The sequence below is a fragment of the Anopheles coustani genome, chromosome X, assembly GCF_943734705.1.
Source record: "Anopheles coustani chromosome X, idAnoCousDA_361_x.2, whole genome shotgun sequence".
In the NCBI taxonomy this organism is placed as follows: domain Eukaryota; kingdom Metazoa; phylum Arthropoda; class Insecta; order Diptera; family Culicidae; genus Anopheles; species Anopheles coustani.
The window spans coordinates 14,421,730-14,437,441 of NC_071290.1; the positions used below are offsets into that span (position 1 = coordinate 14,421,730).

Consider the following 15,712-nt stretch of genomic DNA (forward strand, 5'->3'; position numbering starts at 1 on the left):
GAATAATGAAGGATCCTCACTCGAGTGCCCAATCTCTCACTATTTGGCGCTTCTCACTTCTCACGTCCGTGAAGCTCTCACACCTCACCAGCGTGAAGTGTCAAAGGGCAAAGCAAAACAACCGATGTTACCTGGTATTGTTTAATCGCCTTGGAATGAATGGACAATTTACAAACAAAAACAAAAAGCAGATAAGTGCAGTGTGAGCAAACTCTGGCCCGTGTATCTTTGGGTCGCTCCGCTTTTGGTACGCTGCGTTGTCTCTGGTTAGTCACAGCAGAGCAACGTCTATTTTTCTATTTTTTAACATATTTCATCACATATGTGATACCTGGTTCGGTGGTGCGATTGAGTTGTTGGTGCGTGATTCGAACTTTGTGCGTGAGCCAACACAGCGACAAGATGGGCAATCAGCTGGTTGCGCTAGCACCATCGCAGATCTTCCCCGTCGAGCACTATCTAACGGGAACGTTCGAGTTTGATCTGAAGTTCGAGAAAAGGTAGGCCGGGTGCCCGTGTTTATGCGAATCGATTGCATTAATTTGTGCTTTTCGCTTTCCAGCATGGGCAGCACGCGCTTCATGAAGGTGGCCAAAGTGAAGGTAGACGAAGGGCCGGCCGTGGTGAAGGTGTTCGTGCGCCACGATCCATCGTTGCCGCTCGAGCAGCACCTGGAGCGGATCGAGTACATCCGAAAGCATCTCGCAAACGCGGTTAACTGTTTACCATTCCAAAAGGTTCTGGTAAGTCGCGCGTTAACCGAGGACCCGCACGTGGTGTGAGGGAGTAGAATAGCTGATGTTCATTTTGTTTGTTACTTGCTTCCAGACGATGGAGAAATCGTGTCTCATCATTCGGCAGTACGTGAAGCACAGCCTGTACGATCGCGTGTCGACGCGCCCCTTTCTGACGCTGATCGAGAAGAAGTGGATCACGTTTCAAATCCTGTGCGCCCTGCACCAGTGTCACAAGCAGAAGATTTGCCACGGTGACATCAAGCTCGAGAACATCACCATCACGTCGTGGAACTGGGTGCTGCTGTCGGACTTTGCCTCGTTCAAGCCCACCTACCTGCCGGAGGACAATCCGGCCGACTACAGCTACTTCTTCGACACGAGCCGGCGGCGCACGTGCTACATCGCACCGGAGCGCTTCGTGCGCTCGACGAGCGGCGAATCGATCCAGCCGAAGGATGGGCCGCTCGTCGGCGACGGTCAGTACTACGCCGGCCAGCTGCAGCCCGAGATGGACATCTTTTCCGTCGGTTGTGCGCTGCTTGAGCTGTGGACCGAGGGGACGGCACCGTTCGAGTTCTCGCAGCTGCTCGCCTACCGGCGCGGTGACGTCGACCTGGTCAGCAAGCACCTGGACGGGATCGAGTGCGAGCGGTTGCGCGAGCTGATCCGCTCGATGCTCAGTCTGGATCCGCGCGAGCGCAAGTCGGCCGAGCTGTACCTCGACCAGGAGCGCGGCCGCCTGTTCCCCGAGTACTTCTACTCGTTTCTGCAGTCGTACCTACAGATGTTCTCCACCGTGCCAGTCGTGCCGCCGGATGAAAAGATGGCCCGTCTGCACGGCGACATTGGGCAGATCATAAAGATACTGATAGCGCGGAACGAGAGCGACCCCGAGGGCGAGGAGGACGAGCGTACCGCGTCGGGCGCTTCGTGCGAGCTAGACGACGACGGGCTGATACTGATCACCGGCGTCGTGACGGCATGCATTCGCGGGCTGAGCTTCTGCAAGTCGAAGCTGCTGGCGATGGAAATCCTGCAGGCGCTAGCGGAAAACACCACCTCCGAGACGATACTCGATCGCATCCTGCCGTACATACTGCACCTGGCGCAGGATGCGGCACCCCGGGTGCGTGTGTGCGCCCTCAACACCCTCACGCACTGCCTGCGACTGGTGCGCCATCTACCGCGCAGCGATGCGAACGTTTTCCCCGAGTACATCCTCCCCTCGATTGCACCGCTCGCCGTCGACAGCAGCACCTTCGTGCGCATCACGTACGCCCGGAACGTGGCGATGCTGGCCGAGACGGCGGTCAGCTTTCTGGAGCAATCGCAACAGAACTGCTCGTCGGAGAACCTCCCGGTGCCGCACTACGACGCGGAGCTGAGCGCGCTGCACGAGATGCTGCACCAGACGGTGCTGTCGCTGCTCACCGACGCCCAGTCGGCCGTCAAGCAGACGCTCATGGTGTCGGACATCACGAAGCTGTGCGTGTTCTTCGGCCGGCAGAAGGCGAACGACGTCATCCTCTCGCACATGATCACGTTTCTCAACGACAAGGACGACCGGAACCTGCGCGGTGCGTTCTTCGACAGCATCGTCGGCGTGTCGTCGTACATCGGGTGGCACTGCGCACCGATGCTGCTGCCGCTGCTCCAGCAGGGTCTGACCGATCCGGAGGAGTTCGTCATCGCCAAGGCGATCCACGCGACGACCCTGCTGATCGAGCTCGGACTGATCCAAAAGCAGGCCACGATCGAGTTCATCGGCGAGGCGGCGTGCTACCTGAGCCACCCGAACCTCTGGATACGGCACGAGATCGTCGAGCTGATAGCGACGGCCGCCCGCATTCTCACCTCGATCGACGTCCAGTGCAAGGTGCGCCCCTGGATCGCCTACCACCTTCGCCAGCCGCTGATCGAAATCACCTGCCCGGAGCTACTCCACGACAGTCTGCTCCCGCCGGTACCGCGCAGCATCTACGAGACGGTGCTACGCTTCGGTCCCGACATCGCACCACTGTTCGAGGTGTTGCGCGAGCGCAAGGAAGCACGTCTTCAGCGACGAGACGCCACCGCCACTGCCGCCGCGGCCGCCGCTTCCGCCTCCGCCACCCCCACCGGCCTGCAGCAGCCGCTGCCTTCCGAGAAGGAAAAGTCCGCGACCGTGCAGCAACTGTTCCGGCGGCTGCAAACCGAACTGCTTACCGACGAGATCGAGGAGCAGCTGCTCGCGATGAGCGCCCACCTGGTGAAGCTGCACCGATACCGGCAGGCGGAAACCCGGGCCGCCCAGCAACCGTCCGGTCGCATCTCGCTCGACTACTTTCCCGACGTGATGGACGAGGTGCCGCTCGGTGTCGACCACGGCACGAAGGTGATCGCGGGCGGTGGCGATGCCGGCAGTGGAGGAACAATCAAGGGGGCTTCCCACGAGCCTGGGAAAGGTAGTGGTGGTGGTGGTGGGGGTGCTGGTGCTGTAGGAGTTGGTGGTGTTGGACGCCCGAGTACGAAAAGCGAATCGGATAGTGCACAGGACTGGCAACATATGCTGGGCGCGATCGATTCGCACTCGTCCTCGCCGGCTTCACCCGGCACCACCGTGGGCGAAATGGCGCAACCCCTGGCGTCCGCAGCCACCGTCCCCCCGACCCTTCTGACGCCCGCCACCGTGCCCAGCCTCAGTCTGGTCGAGTACAGTCTACCCGAGCGTGCCACCGGCAACCAGGAGCGGCTGTCCGACTGTCGCCTCGAAATGGACGCCCTCGTCACGAAGCTGCGCACCCGTTACGCCACCTTCCAGCGGCAACGGGAGCTGCGCGAATCGATTCACGCCTCGCCGGTGCTCGCGCCGAGCTGGCGTATGAACGGGACGGCGGTGGCGCACCTGCAGGAACACAAGGCGGCCGTTAGCCGGCTGGCGGCGCTGAAACCGCATGTCGGTGCGCTGTTCGCAAGCGCCTCCATCGACGGTACCGTGCGGCTGTGGGACTGCAACAAACTGGACGGCCAGCAGTCGGTGAACAAGTCGCGCCAGTCGTACCACGCCAACACGCCGCTACATGCGGTGGCCGCTTGTGATGCCGGCCAGTCGCTGGCGGTCGCCGGCAAGGACGGCACACTGCTGCTGCTGAAGATCGACACCAACTCGAGCAAGATGGCGCTGCAGCAGGCGCGCCACCTCGAGACGGACGGCGCCTGGGATGGCGCCCCCTGCCAGCCCGCGGACGACGGCCCCGTGGTGGAGATGCACCCGCTCGACCAAGGCGCCCAGAGCGTGATCGTGTACGCGACGCTGTACGGTGCGCTCGTCGGCTGGGACATCCGCATGCCCGACTGCGCCTGGCGCCTGCAGAGCGACCTGCGCAGCGGCGTCATCACCACGTTCTGCATCGATCCGACCAGCTCGTGGCTCACGGTCGGCACCAGCAGCGGCCGGCACATCTGCTGGGATCTGCGCTTCCAGCTGCCGATCGCCGAGATCAAGCACCCGCACGACGCCCGCATCCGGCGCGTCACGCACCACCCGACCGAATCGTCCTGGCTCGTGTCCGCCTCGCAGGGCAACAACGAGGTGTACGTGTGGAACATCGAAACCGGCCACCGGCAGCAGGCGTACTGGGCCAGCTCCAGCCCGCCCCTCTCCAACAGCAACGCCTCGTCGCACTCCGTCTGCGCCCTGCTGCCCGGCGTCGTCGACGGCAACCCGTTCCTGCTCACCGGCGGCACCGACCAGCGCCTGCGCTACTGGGACCCGGTGCACATCGAAAACTGCGCCCTCATCGTGCCTTCCGCCCGCGACTACACACCGATCAACGTCAGCTACGAGTAAGCTTCACCAACCTTCACTTCCAAACAAACCATTCCATGCCATTACCTTTTACCATCTCCCGGTACTCAAATGCACTTCTTCTAGGATTGCGATCTTGACATGCCTACAAAGAAAGAAAGCTGCTTATCTGTTCAGTTAAGAATGTTTATTTTTCTTAACTAACAGTTTATAATGAATCCCAATCGATAAACAACCATTTTGGATGTCAAAACAGTTTAATGTTCATTTATCTCGCGGTTTATTTGTCAACAATTTGTCAGCGGACTGCAGAACAGATCGAACGCAATTAGCGAAAAGAACTCTCAATCAAAACATACGAACTGATACGACGTTGTTTTGAGAGGAAACCAATTTTTCCTTTTACTGTTCGGTCATGCAATATCGAAATTGATGTTCATTGCTTTCGATGGGAACTTTTGCTCAAACACTTCTTATTAGCTTCAGCACAGACTGTTTGTCGAGGATTTTAGATACTTTTCTTCAGTAGTTTTGAAATGTTTTTATAGAGTCTGCTGCATTGACATGTTTTTGCAAATATGCCTTTGTCAGGGCTCTCAAAAAAACTCTTGCACACCTGAGCAATGCCTGCCAAGGTAATACCAAAGCAATACTTGACAACCTCTGTTTTTCTGTCAGAATAGCTTACCTTGGCATTGCTCATCGCAGTTCTAGTTCGGTAGTGCATCAGAGCGGATGTTAGCAGTGCATAAGTTTCCTGAAAGGGTTAGCGGAAAAGTAAGGTTACGGCACGACCGCGTGGTGACGCCGAGCTGGAGCTCAGGTCAGACAAATCCTAGCTGCCGCACATCTCGTGCCGTTTGAGACAATCAAGCGGACCACGAGTTCTTGTGTCCTGACAACGGAAGGAATTATCCCTCCCGTGGACGGCGGGTGGACATATGGCTATTATAGCCGGTCCTAAAGGACGAGCCCCTTCATAGGAGTTCGGACAGAGTTGGTACGCCTCTGATTACGTGTAAGGGAACAAATTGTTCGACTTAGCGTAGGAGGATATACCCCGACTCGCATATCGAAAGAAGAAGAAGAAGGCATTGCTCATGTGTGAAGTATCAGCGCAAGTTGTCGACAAGTTGGCGACGACAACATTGTTTTAAATTTCATTCTATACTCGTTTTTACATTAAAAATAAACAACACCAGTTGTGTTTGAATGCGAATGGTTGTTTATGCTTGGTATACTGGTTTGTTTACCATTTCTGTACTAGGTAATATTGAATTGTCAAACATTGGCGAGGTTGCAACCAAAATTTTTTGGTTGAGCAAGATTTGGTTGCAAACTTTTCCGACTGATGGCGATACTATAGAATCTGCATATTGGCAGTGAAAGTTGGCGCCAACATTGGCAATGTGTGCAAGAACTTAAAGATTTTGGTATGGGTTTCGCCTTGGGAACAGTTTATTGGAGCTCTTTGGGTACAGATTTTGCTGCAACAGTTTTCAGTCCGAGTTTCCTAAATTCTTTCTATTAGGACAATCAATACGATTTTTGAACACTTGACTTTTTTTTTTATTCTCTACTTGCGAGTGAACTCGAGCATTTAAAAATGTTCACATGTTTTCTCTACTTGTGTTCGGTATCGAAAAGAAAGTGTCCCGGATGGACTCCCCTTTTATCTTCCTTATCTGTCGTTGCAAGCATTCTCTAACGTAAATTGCTTGTCAAACTATTTCTTTTTTCATCTTGAATAATGTTTCCAGTACGAACCGTGTACAACTGTTCACCAGGAAGGGTCTTATAATCTAATTTAACGTATGTTTCAACGTCCATCATAACGTTGATACCCGCGCAATAGATCAGGGATCGGCAAAGTCCGGCCCGCTTACTGATTTTATCCGGTCCGTAAAAAAATTTTAGTGCTTCATACAAAAACCCATTTGAATTTTTTATTGGATTTGCTCGATGTCACGATGTCAGGTTTGTTTTTTCCCAAAACTGAAGATTAAAATTGTTGAACGAAGTGTTTCATATCTGGTGACTTCCTTGTGTACTTTTTGTCGGACTATTTGGCAATCACTTGTTTACTTTGCAGCCAAAATAGCTTAATTCAAGAAATACAGTTTTTATACTCAGTGCGATATAAAGCAAGACTCTCAACATTGAAAACTTCTCGTACCTGAGTTATTCTAACTACTGAGAGTCAGCAAAACCAAAATACTTGAACATTATTTAAGTAGAGAATTTATTTCAAGTACAATTAAAGAAATTAATTAACAGTACAACGAACCAAAATTTATATGTTGGAAAACATCAAAGTACAATGAAACTAAGTATGAAGATGTTTGCAACAGTTTAACGATAAAATTTCAAATATTTTATCTTATACTGCTTTTTAATGTATCTTTTCTATTTACAAAGATGATACTCCATTAAAAAGGGTTTAGTACTACTTTGAAAATATTAAATCATCTTTTGTGATATTTCACTCACGCTTTCGGTTTATTTCTTTATCGTTTTATCTGGCCCTTTTTGGGAAATGTATGCCGACCCCTTGTTTAATGTATGCTTTTCGCTTCATGCCAAAGGTCGAGACTGATAGACGGCACCAAGGTGATCTCGGAGATCCACTACAATCATCACGGCAACAGCAATCCTCTCAGCGCCAACAGTAACAACAATAACAACAACAACAACCATCCCAGTAGCAGCAGTCCCGGGAGCGGCAATGTCGGCAGTGCCGGAAGCAGTAACACCAGCACCAGCTGCCTCCCTGTAGGCCCCGGCAGTGGTGGTGGTGGTGGTGGTGGTGCCGGTTCCGGCGGTGGACCGGATCGGGTTTCAGGACGACCGGAGGGCGGCCTCGGTCGGGTGGATGACGAGTACCGGGTGGGCCCGGAGATGCCGAGCTACGGGCACAATGGCGTCATCAGCGATCTGCTGATGTGCCGCACCGCGTCCAAGCAAACGTTTGTCGTCTCGAGCAGCCGGGACGGAGTGATCAAACTGTGGAAGTGAGTGCTCTCCATAGCAAGTACAGGAAATTTACACCCCTTCAGGAGGATAGATCAAGCTACTCTCGTCATCAAATTTCCTATCACAATCAAAACCTCATCGAAGAAAGGAACGCTATTGCCGTAGATGTCAAACCTTCGCATCAAAGTTGTGTCCTAGACCATCAACCATTTTGCTTTCCATTTGAATTTAGTTAATTTCTCCGAACCAAAATGTTTGAAGTTGTTTTCTTATATATTTTATATTTTTATACACAAATATTGAGTTCAATATACACATGTTTAGCATAATTTAACCCTGTACCGGGTTGTAAACAGAAGAGACCTTAGAAACGAACTGTCTATCAGGTAACTAAAAGCGTACTTTATAAGCGTGTCGTTTACCCTTTATTGGAAAATAGTTAGGTTTAATTTTTTTCTCAACTCCACTAGAAAAAACGTACATGTTTTCAACCAAGTGCGTAAAGCAAACCCAACCCAAACACTCGAACTCGCCCCGTGGTTGTATTTGCTTTACCCAATCGTGCTGTAAAGGATGAACCTGATTCAGATACTGAATTTTGCCCCAACAACCGTTTAGTACATCTTTAGATACTGTGTATTGTTTACTCACCGTTTACGTTCTTAGCAGCTTAGAAGAGCAGTCCAAAGCAAAAAATCCACTAATCCAGATGCGATACAAGGATAGGGATGTTATATGTACTTTCTTTGCAGAAAAATGTATGCCCGCGGGGTTGAACTCATTCCCAGGTAGAAGCAGTTTGATGGCAGAAAGTAGGGCAATCGCTACGATAACCCCCGGAGTAGCTTCTGCAGCAGCCCCCCCATTTAGAGTATGCTTTGTGCGTTATGTTGTGATTTCGAATGCAGACGAAACGTTTACTTCCTTCCTGCGCGCTGGATGGATATCGATGACTGTGAACAAAAATCGAACGGATTAATAAAACCAAATGGTACCATTGTTAGAAAATGCTGTCTTTCCCAGCGAGTCACGCATCCTCCCTTCGAGCGAGAATACAAATTCTGCGCCGTTTGTGGCGCGATCAGTATGCAGCGAGGTGCGTGCCTTTCATTACTGTAAAAAAAAAAACACTAAAACCGCGTTGCGTCACACGGGTGTGTGGCCAGGTAGGGCGCGGGAAGTTCTCGGGAAGGCCCTACCCCGGGATTCCGAGCGCGCGTTTAGCGATTCCGGTATCATTCATTCTGCAGATGTGCCCCCAAAGGCACAGCATTTTCTTTGACATTCATACCTATCGTCCATCATTCTCGCGTGCCCGTGCGGTGGAGGGGAGGGGATGGAGCGAGGAGTCGGTGTCGTTTAAAGCCTACGAACGGATGGACGTGGCTGATGGATGCTCGAACAGTTTTATGGCCCGTCCGCCCCGGTTGATTAGTCAGGCGCAAGAATGAATCGTAATGGAGCACTGGGTTTGTTCTTTTCCCTCCGCCCGGGAAGTTTATGCTGCGACTTTTGCGGACAATCCACTCGCTTTACGGATGCGCCACGGGGGCGGGGGATTTCTCGGTGTTCTTCATCGGCAAACTCATCCCGGTCCTTCCGGTGACGGCCGGGTAAATTCCCCGTGCGGGTACGGTTTGTCACTTCACAGCGCGTGCTCCCGATTTTCGTTCTTGTTTTACGTGTGCTGCTTTTTTTTTGTGCCCAACCAACCTTCTAATATGCCTGCGCCAGACGAGACACCGGCTTCAGCTACGAAAGGAACCGGCGCGTTACGCTTTAGCTCGTTCCAACGACGACGAGTGGGCAGTTAAATGGCCATCGTTAACCTGGGCCAAAAACGAGATTAGTAATTACAATCGCGACGCCCTCGGTTCTGCGGCTCTGCGCTTAATTGGTGATTTGTTTCTTGTTTTTCTCGCTCTGCCTCTCCCTCGCGCTCGTGCGCCCTTTCCAGCTCTCTTGCTTGTGCTTCATTAATTCATTATTCCATGATGCAGTGCGTACCTGAACGCGCACAGTGTGACGGTGTGAACTATTCCGTCCATTTTGGTCTCCTGTACCGACACTCCACTCGTTAGCAAGTAGGGTTACAAGTTGATCCTACTTGTCGCGTACAGAAATAGTTCAAACGTACCGCGGTGGATGCATTTTGCAGACCAAGGCCCCCTCTCCCTTCCCTTTTGGAGATGGATCGTCGGTTAGGAAGTTAGGAGGGCTTACAAACACGCGCGCGCCAGATGGAAGCGTCCGCCAAACGGTGCCGAGCGGGCCCTCGCACTTGTAATCACCATTTACAACGCTTAATTTCGTTTTAATACGAGCCGGTCACTGGACTCGCAGTGGACCAGGCCGTGGCCGGGTACCGGTGGCTTTTCGCGGCCGGTTGTAAACTAACCAGTCCTGGTGGCTGAGGGCACGCAGGCCTTTTGTGCAACCGAACCGTCCGTACGGTGGTTCGATGTTGAGGACGAAAGGCGAAAGAAAAAGTAAAAAATGCCCCCCCCCCCCACCTGAGTGGGTAATCCGTAAGGCGGGCGGCGTGCGTTGGAAGGGGAGAGGTGGCAGCATTAGCTGGGAAATTGGGAACCGGTTTCCGATTTTCATTATTTTTTTTTTGCTCTATTCTTGTTCGGGCTTTTATTATTAGTTTACCACCATAATGCATATATCTCTCGGCCTGCGCAGCATAAGCGCGCCGAGGTGCGCGAGCCGCGACCCTTTCGCCAATCTATTGGCACGCTCTGGGCCATATGCGCTGTATCCGCTCCCCCCCCCCCCCCCCCCCCCCCCCTCCTCTTCTGCATATCCACCGAAAATGTTGACCCGTTATCCGAGGAATGCACGCAGCTGCACAACAGGCTGCACATTGGACCCGGGGGGTGGTAACAATGTCGGAAAATTCGCAATTTTTCCTGCTTTTCGCATACAAATTTGAAAGCTGAACCTATATCGAAGTATTTGATTATGTTTGATCCTCTTTGTGTGCTTTATAAATGTACCTCTTTTACCAACTTCAGCTATTGAAGTTTTCCTTTTTTTCTCGATGAAGATAGTAATGCGACAACCCTGATAATACCGTAATTAATGTGTAAGTAATTATAGTTACAATTAATTCCTCTTCAAATAAATTGAGTTCTGTTAACATTTTTTAAACCATTAAAAGTTGCTTCAAATATTTTAACTTTAAGATACGTTTCGTATGACTGCAAACATTTGGTTGTATCTCGTTTTTAACGATGCTAACGCTCATTATGGATCGAAATTTTATGTTTTGAGTACGTCCCACGAGATGCTTTGATATTGACATAATGAGAAAAGCGTATAGCTGTAGTTCACGTTCCATTTTACAATGGGAAAAAGACAAATGGTTTAAATAGATAGAATCCTTAGTGATAATTTTCTTGTCATTTTATTTTATTTTTTCAATTGATGATTGTAATGACAAGTATATAGTAAAATTCCTGTTTTCATCCCGTTACATGTGCGCATTGTTCCTATAGTGCAGTGTGTCGTACGAAGGGCTTGTTGACTAGGAAAACAATCTCTGCAGTCTGCTCCACTGCACACAGCAGACTTGTTCTTGAGGTGCAATGTTGAATCTTCTGTTTGTCTCCAATGCTAGCCTCCTAACCGAGACACTGGTTTAGAAAGGCGTTTTGCGAATTTAGCGTGCGCCAACCGCAGCAGCTGGATTTGATTGATTTTTTTCTTTTACTAAGATTTGTGAGCCTGACAAACAACATCGACAATCTGCTGGTTGCTCTCCGCGTGGTGGTGCATGGTGACCGTGAAAAGTCGGACAACAAGCGATCGTGAGCGCACGAACCTTATCAAACAAACCCCGAGACCGGAGATTGGAAACGGTCAACACCTCCGAGAGCGGATGATAGTAGGCCAGTCGTGCCTGCATTAGCGTCCTTCAACTCCCCCCCCCCCTCCCCCTTCTTCTCACTACACTGCCAACCCCTTCCTTCACCACGTGGCCATTGACGCTAGGGGGGTTGGGAAGTAAATATTTTGTTGTGAATTTCCGTTCGGGTTCCAAGATCAAGAGCGCCGTATTTTTCGGACGCGCAGAATTGAGGGCAGCCCGGAAACGATGGACCAAATGGTTGGCTTCAAGGGCACCGAACTGCGCGGCTGCTCGAAAACCAGCATGCAATACATACGTTTTTCCCCCATACGAAGCGATAGAATGGAGCTAGTAAATTTACGTTCAGCCCATTTTCCGGACCTAGCTTTCGATAACGCTCCCCCGGGGCTGGCAACGCTGGCTGGCCTGCCTGGTTTTGCCTTTTACTACCAGATTCAAATGAAAGGGAAGTTTGCTGCCGCCGGTTTGATTGCCAGTAGGGAAAGCGGAAGGCGCGAGGAGAAACGAACGTATCGTGAAATGGTATTGCACGAATGGTGAAGGTGGCCACGGTGCGCATTTCCTCGTGCCTGGAGCTCTCGTAGAATTCGGTTTCGAGTAGGAAAAGCTCCCACTCCTACTACTAATGCCTGCGTTTTGCCAGCCCTTTCCATCGGTACCATGATGTTTTTTTCCTCCTATGTTTCGCTTCCCTTTTTACCCCAGATGCGCTGGTTATGGTGGACCAGCATGCCCAACAGTGCCACATGGTAGTTCGTTTAGTGTAGCACCAGTCACAGTGCTGTCCGGTATTGGACCGCCAACTGGACCAAGCTGTCCCGCAAAGACCACAGTGCGTTTCATTTGGCAAAGCCCGAGGAGAGGTTCACATCTTAGCGCACGCACAGCCCGAAGCTACCAGCGATGATACGGCCACAGAAGTCAATATCCTCGTGCGCAACACACGCAACCGAACAGCTGTTCGCGTGGTGAAAGGGGGTGCGTTCAAGCAGGAACAAAACAAAAAGGTCGCGACGCTTCCCACTGTGCAGTGGGGCCTGTGTTCCGGTTTGCCTGGCGGGGTGACCCATCCAGCCGTGCGGTCAACGCACGGTCAAGCTTCAGGGTCAACGAATCCGGAGTAAGTTCATCCCCTTCCACCGTCCAATACCGATACCGTTGCGATTGACTCTTCGTGCGTCTGCACTCCGGCGGACGGCAGAATTGCCCACTGCACCACCTGATAACTGGACCCATTCTGGGGCCCGGAGCCGTTTACCTTCGGTTCCGATTCACACCGAACGCTCTCTGCTATTCTCTCTAGCCCTTCCCCATCGGTGCCTGCGTCGAACTCGTCTGCCGCCCTCGGACCCACAGGCACACGAAAATTACACAAAGAACAAGTGTCTGCGTCAGGAATCCCCGGAGCGCGGGAATGGCGGGACTTTCAGCAATTTGGCGCTAGGACGGCGGGCAAAGCGTACAGGATCAGGTTGGAGCGTCGATAGCGATAGCGCGAGCACGGTGAGCACGATCGCGCTTGCGAGAGAGATCAGCCGTCAGCGTCGCACAGCCATCAGCCGCGTGATCATCCCTATAAAAGCCGCCAACCCATACGGTACCATCGCACAGAGCGACGTCTATCCTTCGCGCGCTTAGAAGAACACGGCGCACGGTGTGCTCCAACACGCTGCCCAGGAGCAGAACTTTAACACGGCCAGCAGTGCAAACACGTTGTGAACAGCGGGGTCCAGCGACGGCAGCGACAACAATCAAACGTGAAAAAATAAACACACAGCCATTCGTTCACACCTTTGGTGCTGCGGTACGGTGTTATTCTTCAATCAGTCACGCCGGTGTCACATTCCAATTCCACACGAATTGCAGAGCGCAGGTGTGAAGCGGTGGCCGCTAACGATCGCCTTCCAGCCGCGCTAGCATCAATTAAAACGGTAACGCCACTCACGAGCACGACGATGTACACACTGCGCCGGTTAGTGATGATGGCGTTCGCCCTGCTGGTGACCATCCTGCAGTGCTTCCCGTGCGGCGCCTCGCCGGTGATGCTCGACAAGCTGTTCGGCTTTGCCGCCTACCAGCCGACCTACTCCGGCGGTGGCTACGGTAGCAACCAGTACGGCTATTACGGCGGTGGAAGCAGCAGTGGCGGCGGCTACGGAGGCCACCAACGCGCGCCAACCTCCTCGCACAAGCGGCAGGCCAAGGGGCGCGACTACAAGGACATCTGCAGGGTGGTGAATCCAGCACCGTATGCGCTACCGGGCCGCGCGCCCTATCCAGCAGCACCGTTCTGCCCGTACTAAGTGTGAATTTCTTGCAAGCTACCGTTTCGAACTACCATTTCCAAAACTTAGTCTTAGATCCGAAGCCTTTAATATAAGTTAAAAACCTATATAAATTAAACAACCGTTTTATTCGACCGGAAGCTTGACGATTTTCCGGTATGGTATTCGACCAGTTTCTCATAAGTTTGGAGCTATGAATCATTTAAAGCTTGAGAGGGCTATACATACTTTAACTAATCTTAGGAATCAATCTATCAAATGAATTAAGTAGCGTAGTAATTTTATTATAATTCATTAGTATAATAAGAGTAAGATTAAATAAAATATCAGTCGATTGCTTTCATGCATGTTTTCAAACATGACCGACGTTTAACAGTAGCGTAAGATCTTCTAACTCCTACCACAGCTACTTATCGAATACAATATGGCTATGATCACAGTCACATTTGATAACGTAGATTCGCATCAGGTACTTATGTTATTAAATTATGATTGATTAAAAATTCTCCTGTAAGTGAGACATATTTTTTAATTGCTTGCACACGCCCTATGTCTTCTAAGGTTCCCTATTCTTCGATTTATTGTATGCTTGAGACACCCTATATTTATTAATTGAAGGCCTTTTTTAACGAAAACGTAGTAAAATAAATAAGGAGTGTAGTCTTTCAATTCATCGAATGAGATCTAATTAAATGGATAGTTTGGAGGTTCACATTTTCATATAATCCCCCACATTCAAACAATTTGCTGGCAGACGTAGTAATCAAACTTAAAATCGTGGTAATCATGTCACAGCGAACACCCAATCCCCTGCTAAAACTTCACCTCTAGAACAATCGACGCGATAAAACATAAATAACGCTGACTAGGAAGAGTGTAAGTCCGAAAGCGGCCAATATTTTATCGGTGCACTCGCGACGACTGTGCTTCCACAGCAACCTTCGTGACAGGTCAATCATTTCGGCCAGATTCTCCTGCTCATTGGCCACGTCCTGGGCGTTCGGGAAATTGACGTGCAGCAAATGCAGCGTTTTCTTGTACTTTTGTATAATCTCGAATAGCTGCTGTGAGATCAAATGCATCCATTCTATGTTGCTTTCAAACAGCATCACTATCGCCGAGCGGCGTACCGTTTTCGACCGTACCTTACTCGTATCCGACCGCAAGGCGAACAGTTCCTCCTTGTTGGCCTTCGAGATCTCCACCAGCTTGGAAAGATTAGCATTCCAAAACGCATGCTGTGTACTTCAATAAAGGAAATAGTAACGATATTTTCAGCCGATATGCTTTCTTAACGTTGCTTCCACACTCACCTGAACAGATGGGAACGATGCTTCTCGACCTCTTGCAGCAAAGTTCTGTCATTTGCATCGTTTGCCAGATCTCCAAACTGCTCGATGCATTTTCGTAGTTCAGCAAGTTTTTCCCGGCCCGCTTCGTTTAACATTTCCAGTTCTTCGATGGTGCCTCGAAAATTGTGGATATCCTGCAACGAAATGGAAATAAGATGCCCATGTTTACAGCTGGATGCAAACTACCTTCCCAAATCGCAGCCTACCATGATGATCGCTTTTACACACAAATGTGTTTGAAGCAATTTCAGCCGCAAGGAATCTAGTATGGTGTTCTGGTTAGCTGACGACATTATTGTTCTGCTCAGATAATACAAAACACTCCACACACAAAAGTCTGCACAGCCCAATGGCACAAGTGAATTAAAGAAAATAGAACCCTAGCACCGCCAAGTTACACCGTTACCCTGTTTCAAAATTATATTCTACTCGCCGATGACACTGCACTGTTCCCTACGATACCAATAGATGGATTGTTTTTTTTGACAGCAAAACCGACAGCTTCAGCGTCAACACAGCCAAATGTCAACAATGATTTGGTTGAACAAATGGAAATTGAAACAACGGTTGACGATACGTTTGTATAATTTGCAATGATCACAAATGTTTTAGGCATTATCTTCATTTAAATAATATCTCGAATGCCCTGTTTATCGCGCAAGTGCTAAGAGATTAGAAATTTACTGTATAATTTTTTTATT

The 15,712-nt window shown here is 50.5% G+C and overlaps 3 protein-coding genes across 3 annotated transcripts; 2 read left to right on the top strand and 1 right to left on the bottom strand.

The window, feature by feature from the left end:
- Window positions 1-402: 402 nt before the first annotated feature.
- Window positions 403-8,486, top strand: LOC131269278 (phosphoinositide 3-kinase regulatory subunit 4). The gene is made up of 7 exons (XM_058271625.1): window positions 403-500; window positions 563-743; window positions 829-2,805; window positions 2,866-3,091; window positions 3,221-4,562; window positions 7,110-7,157; window positions 7,338-8,486. Exons 1-7 carry the CDS (start codon window positions 403-405, stop codon window positions 7,537-7,539), a joined length of 4,074 nt encoding a protein of 1,357 aa, XP_058127608.1. The 3' UTR covers window positions 7,540-8,486.
- A 4,843-nt stretch (window positions 8,487-13,329) lies between these two features.
- On the top strand, window positions 13,330-13,677 carry LOC131269287 (uncharacterized). Its single transcript, XM_058271638.1, has one exon. It carries the CDS (start codon window positions 13,330-13,332, stop codon window positions 13,675-13,677), a length of 348 nt encoding a protein of 115 aa, XP_058127621.1.
- An 809-nt stretch (window positions 13,678-14,486) lies between these two features.
- Window positions 14,487-15,627, bottom strand: LOC131269322 (vesicle transport protein SEC20-like). The gene is made up of 4 exons (XM_058271674.1): window positions 15,579-15,627; window positions 15,218-15,267; window positions 14,973-15,145; window positions 14,487-14,904 (listed from the first exon to the last, which is right to left on the bottom strand). Exons 1-4 carry the CDS (start codon window positions 15,625-15,627, stop codon window positions 14,487-14,489), a joined length of 690 nt encoding a protein of 229 aa, XP_058127657.1.
- Between the last annotated feature and the right edge of the window lie 85 nt (window positions 15,628-15,712).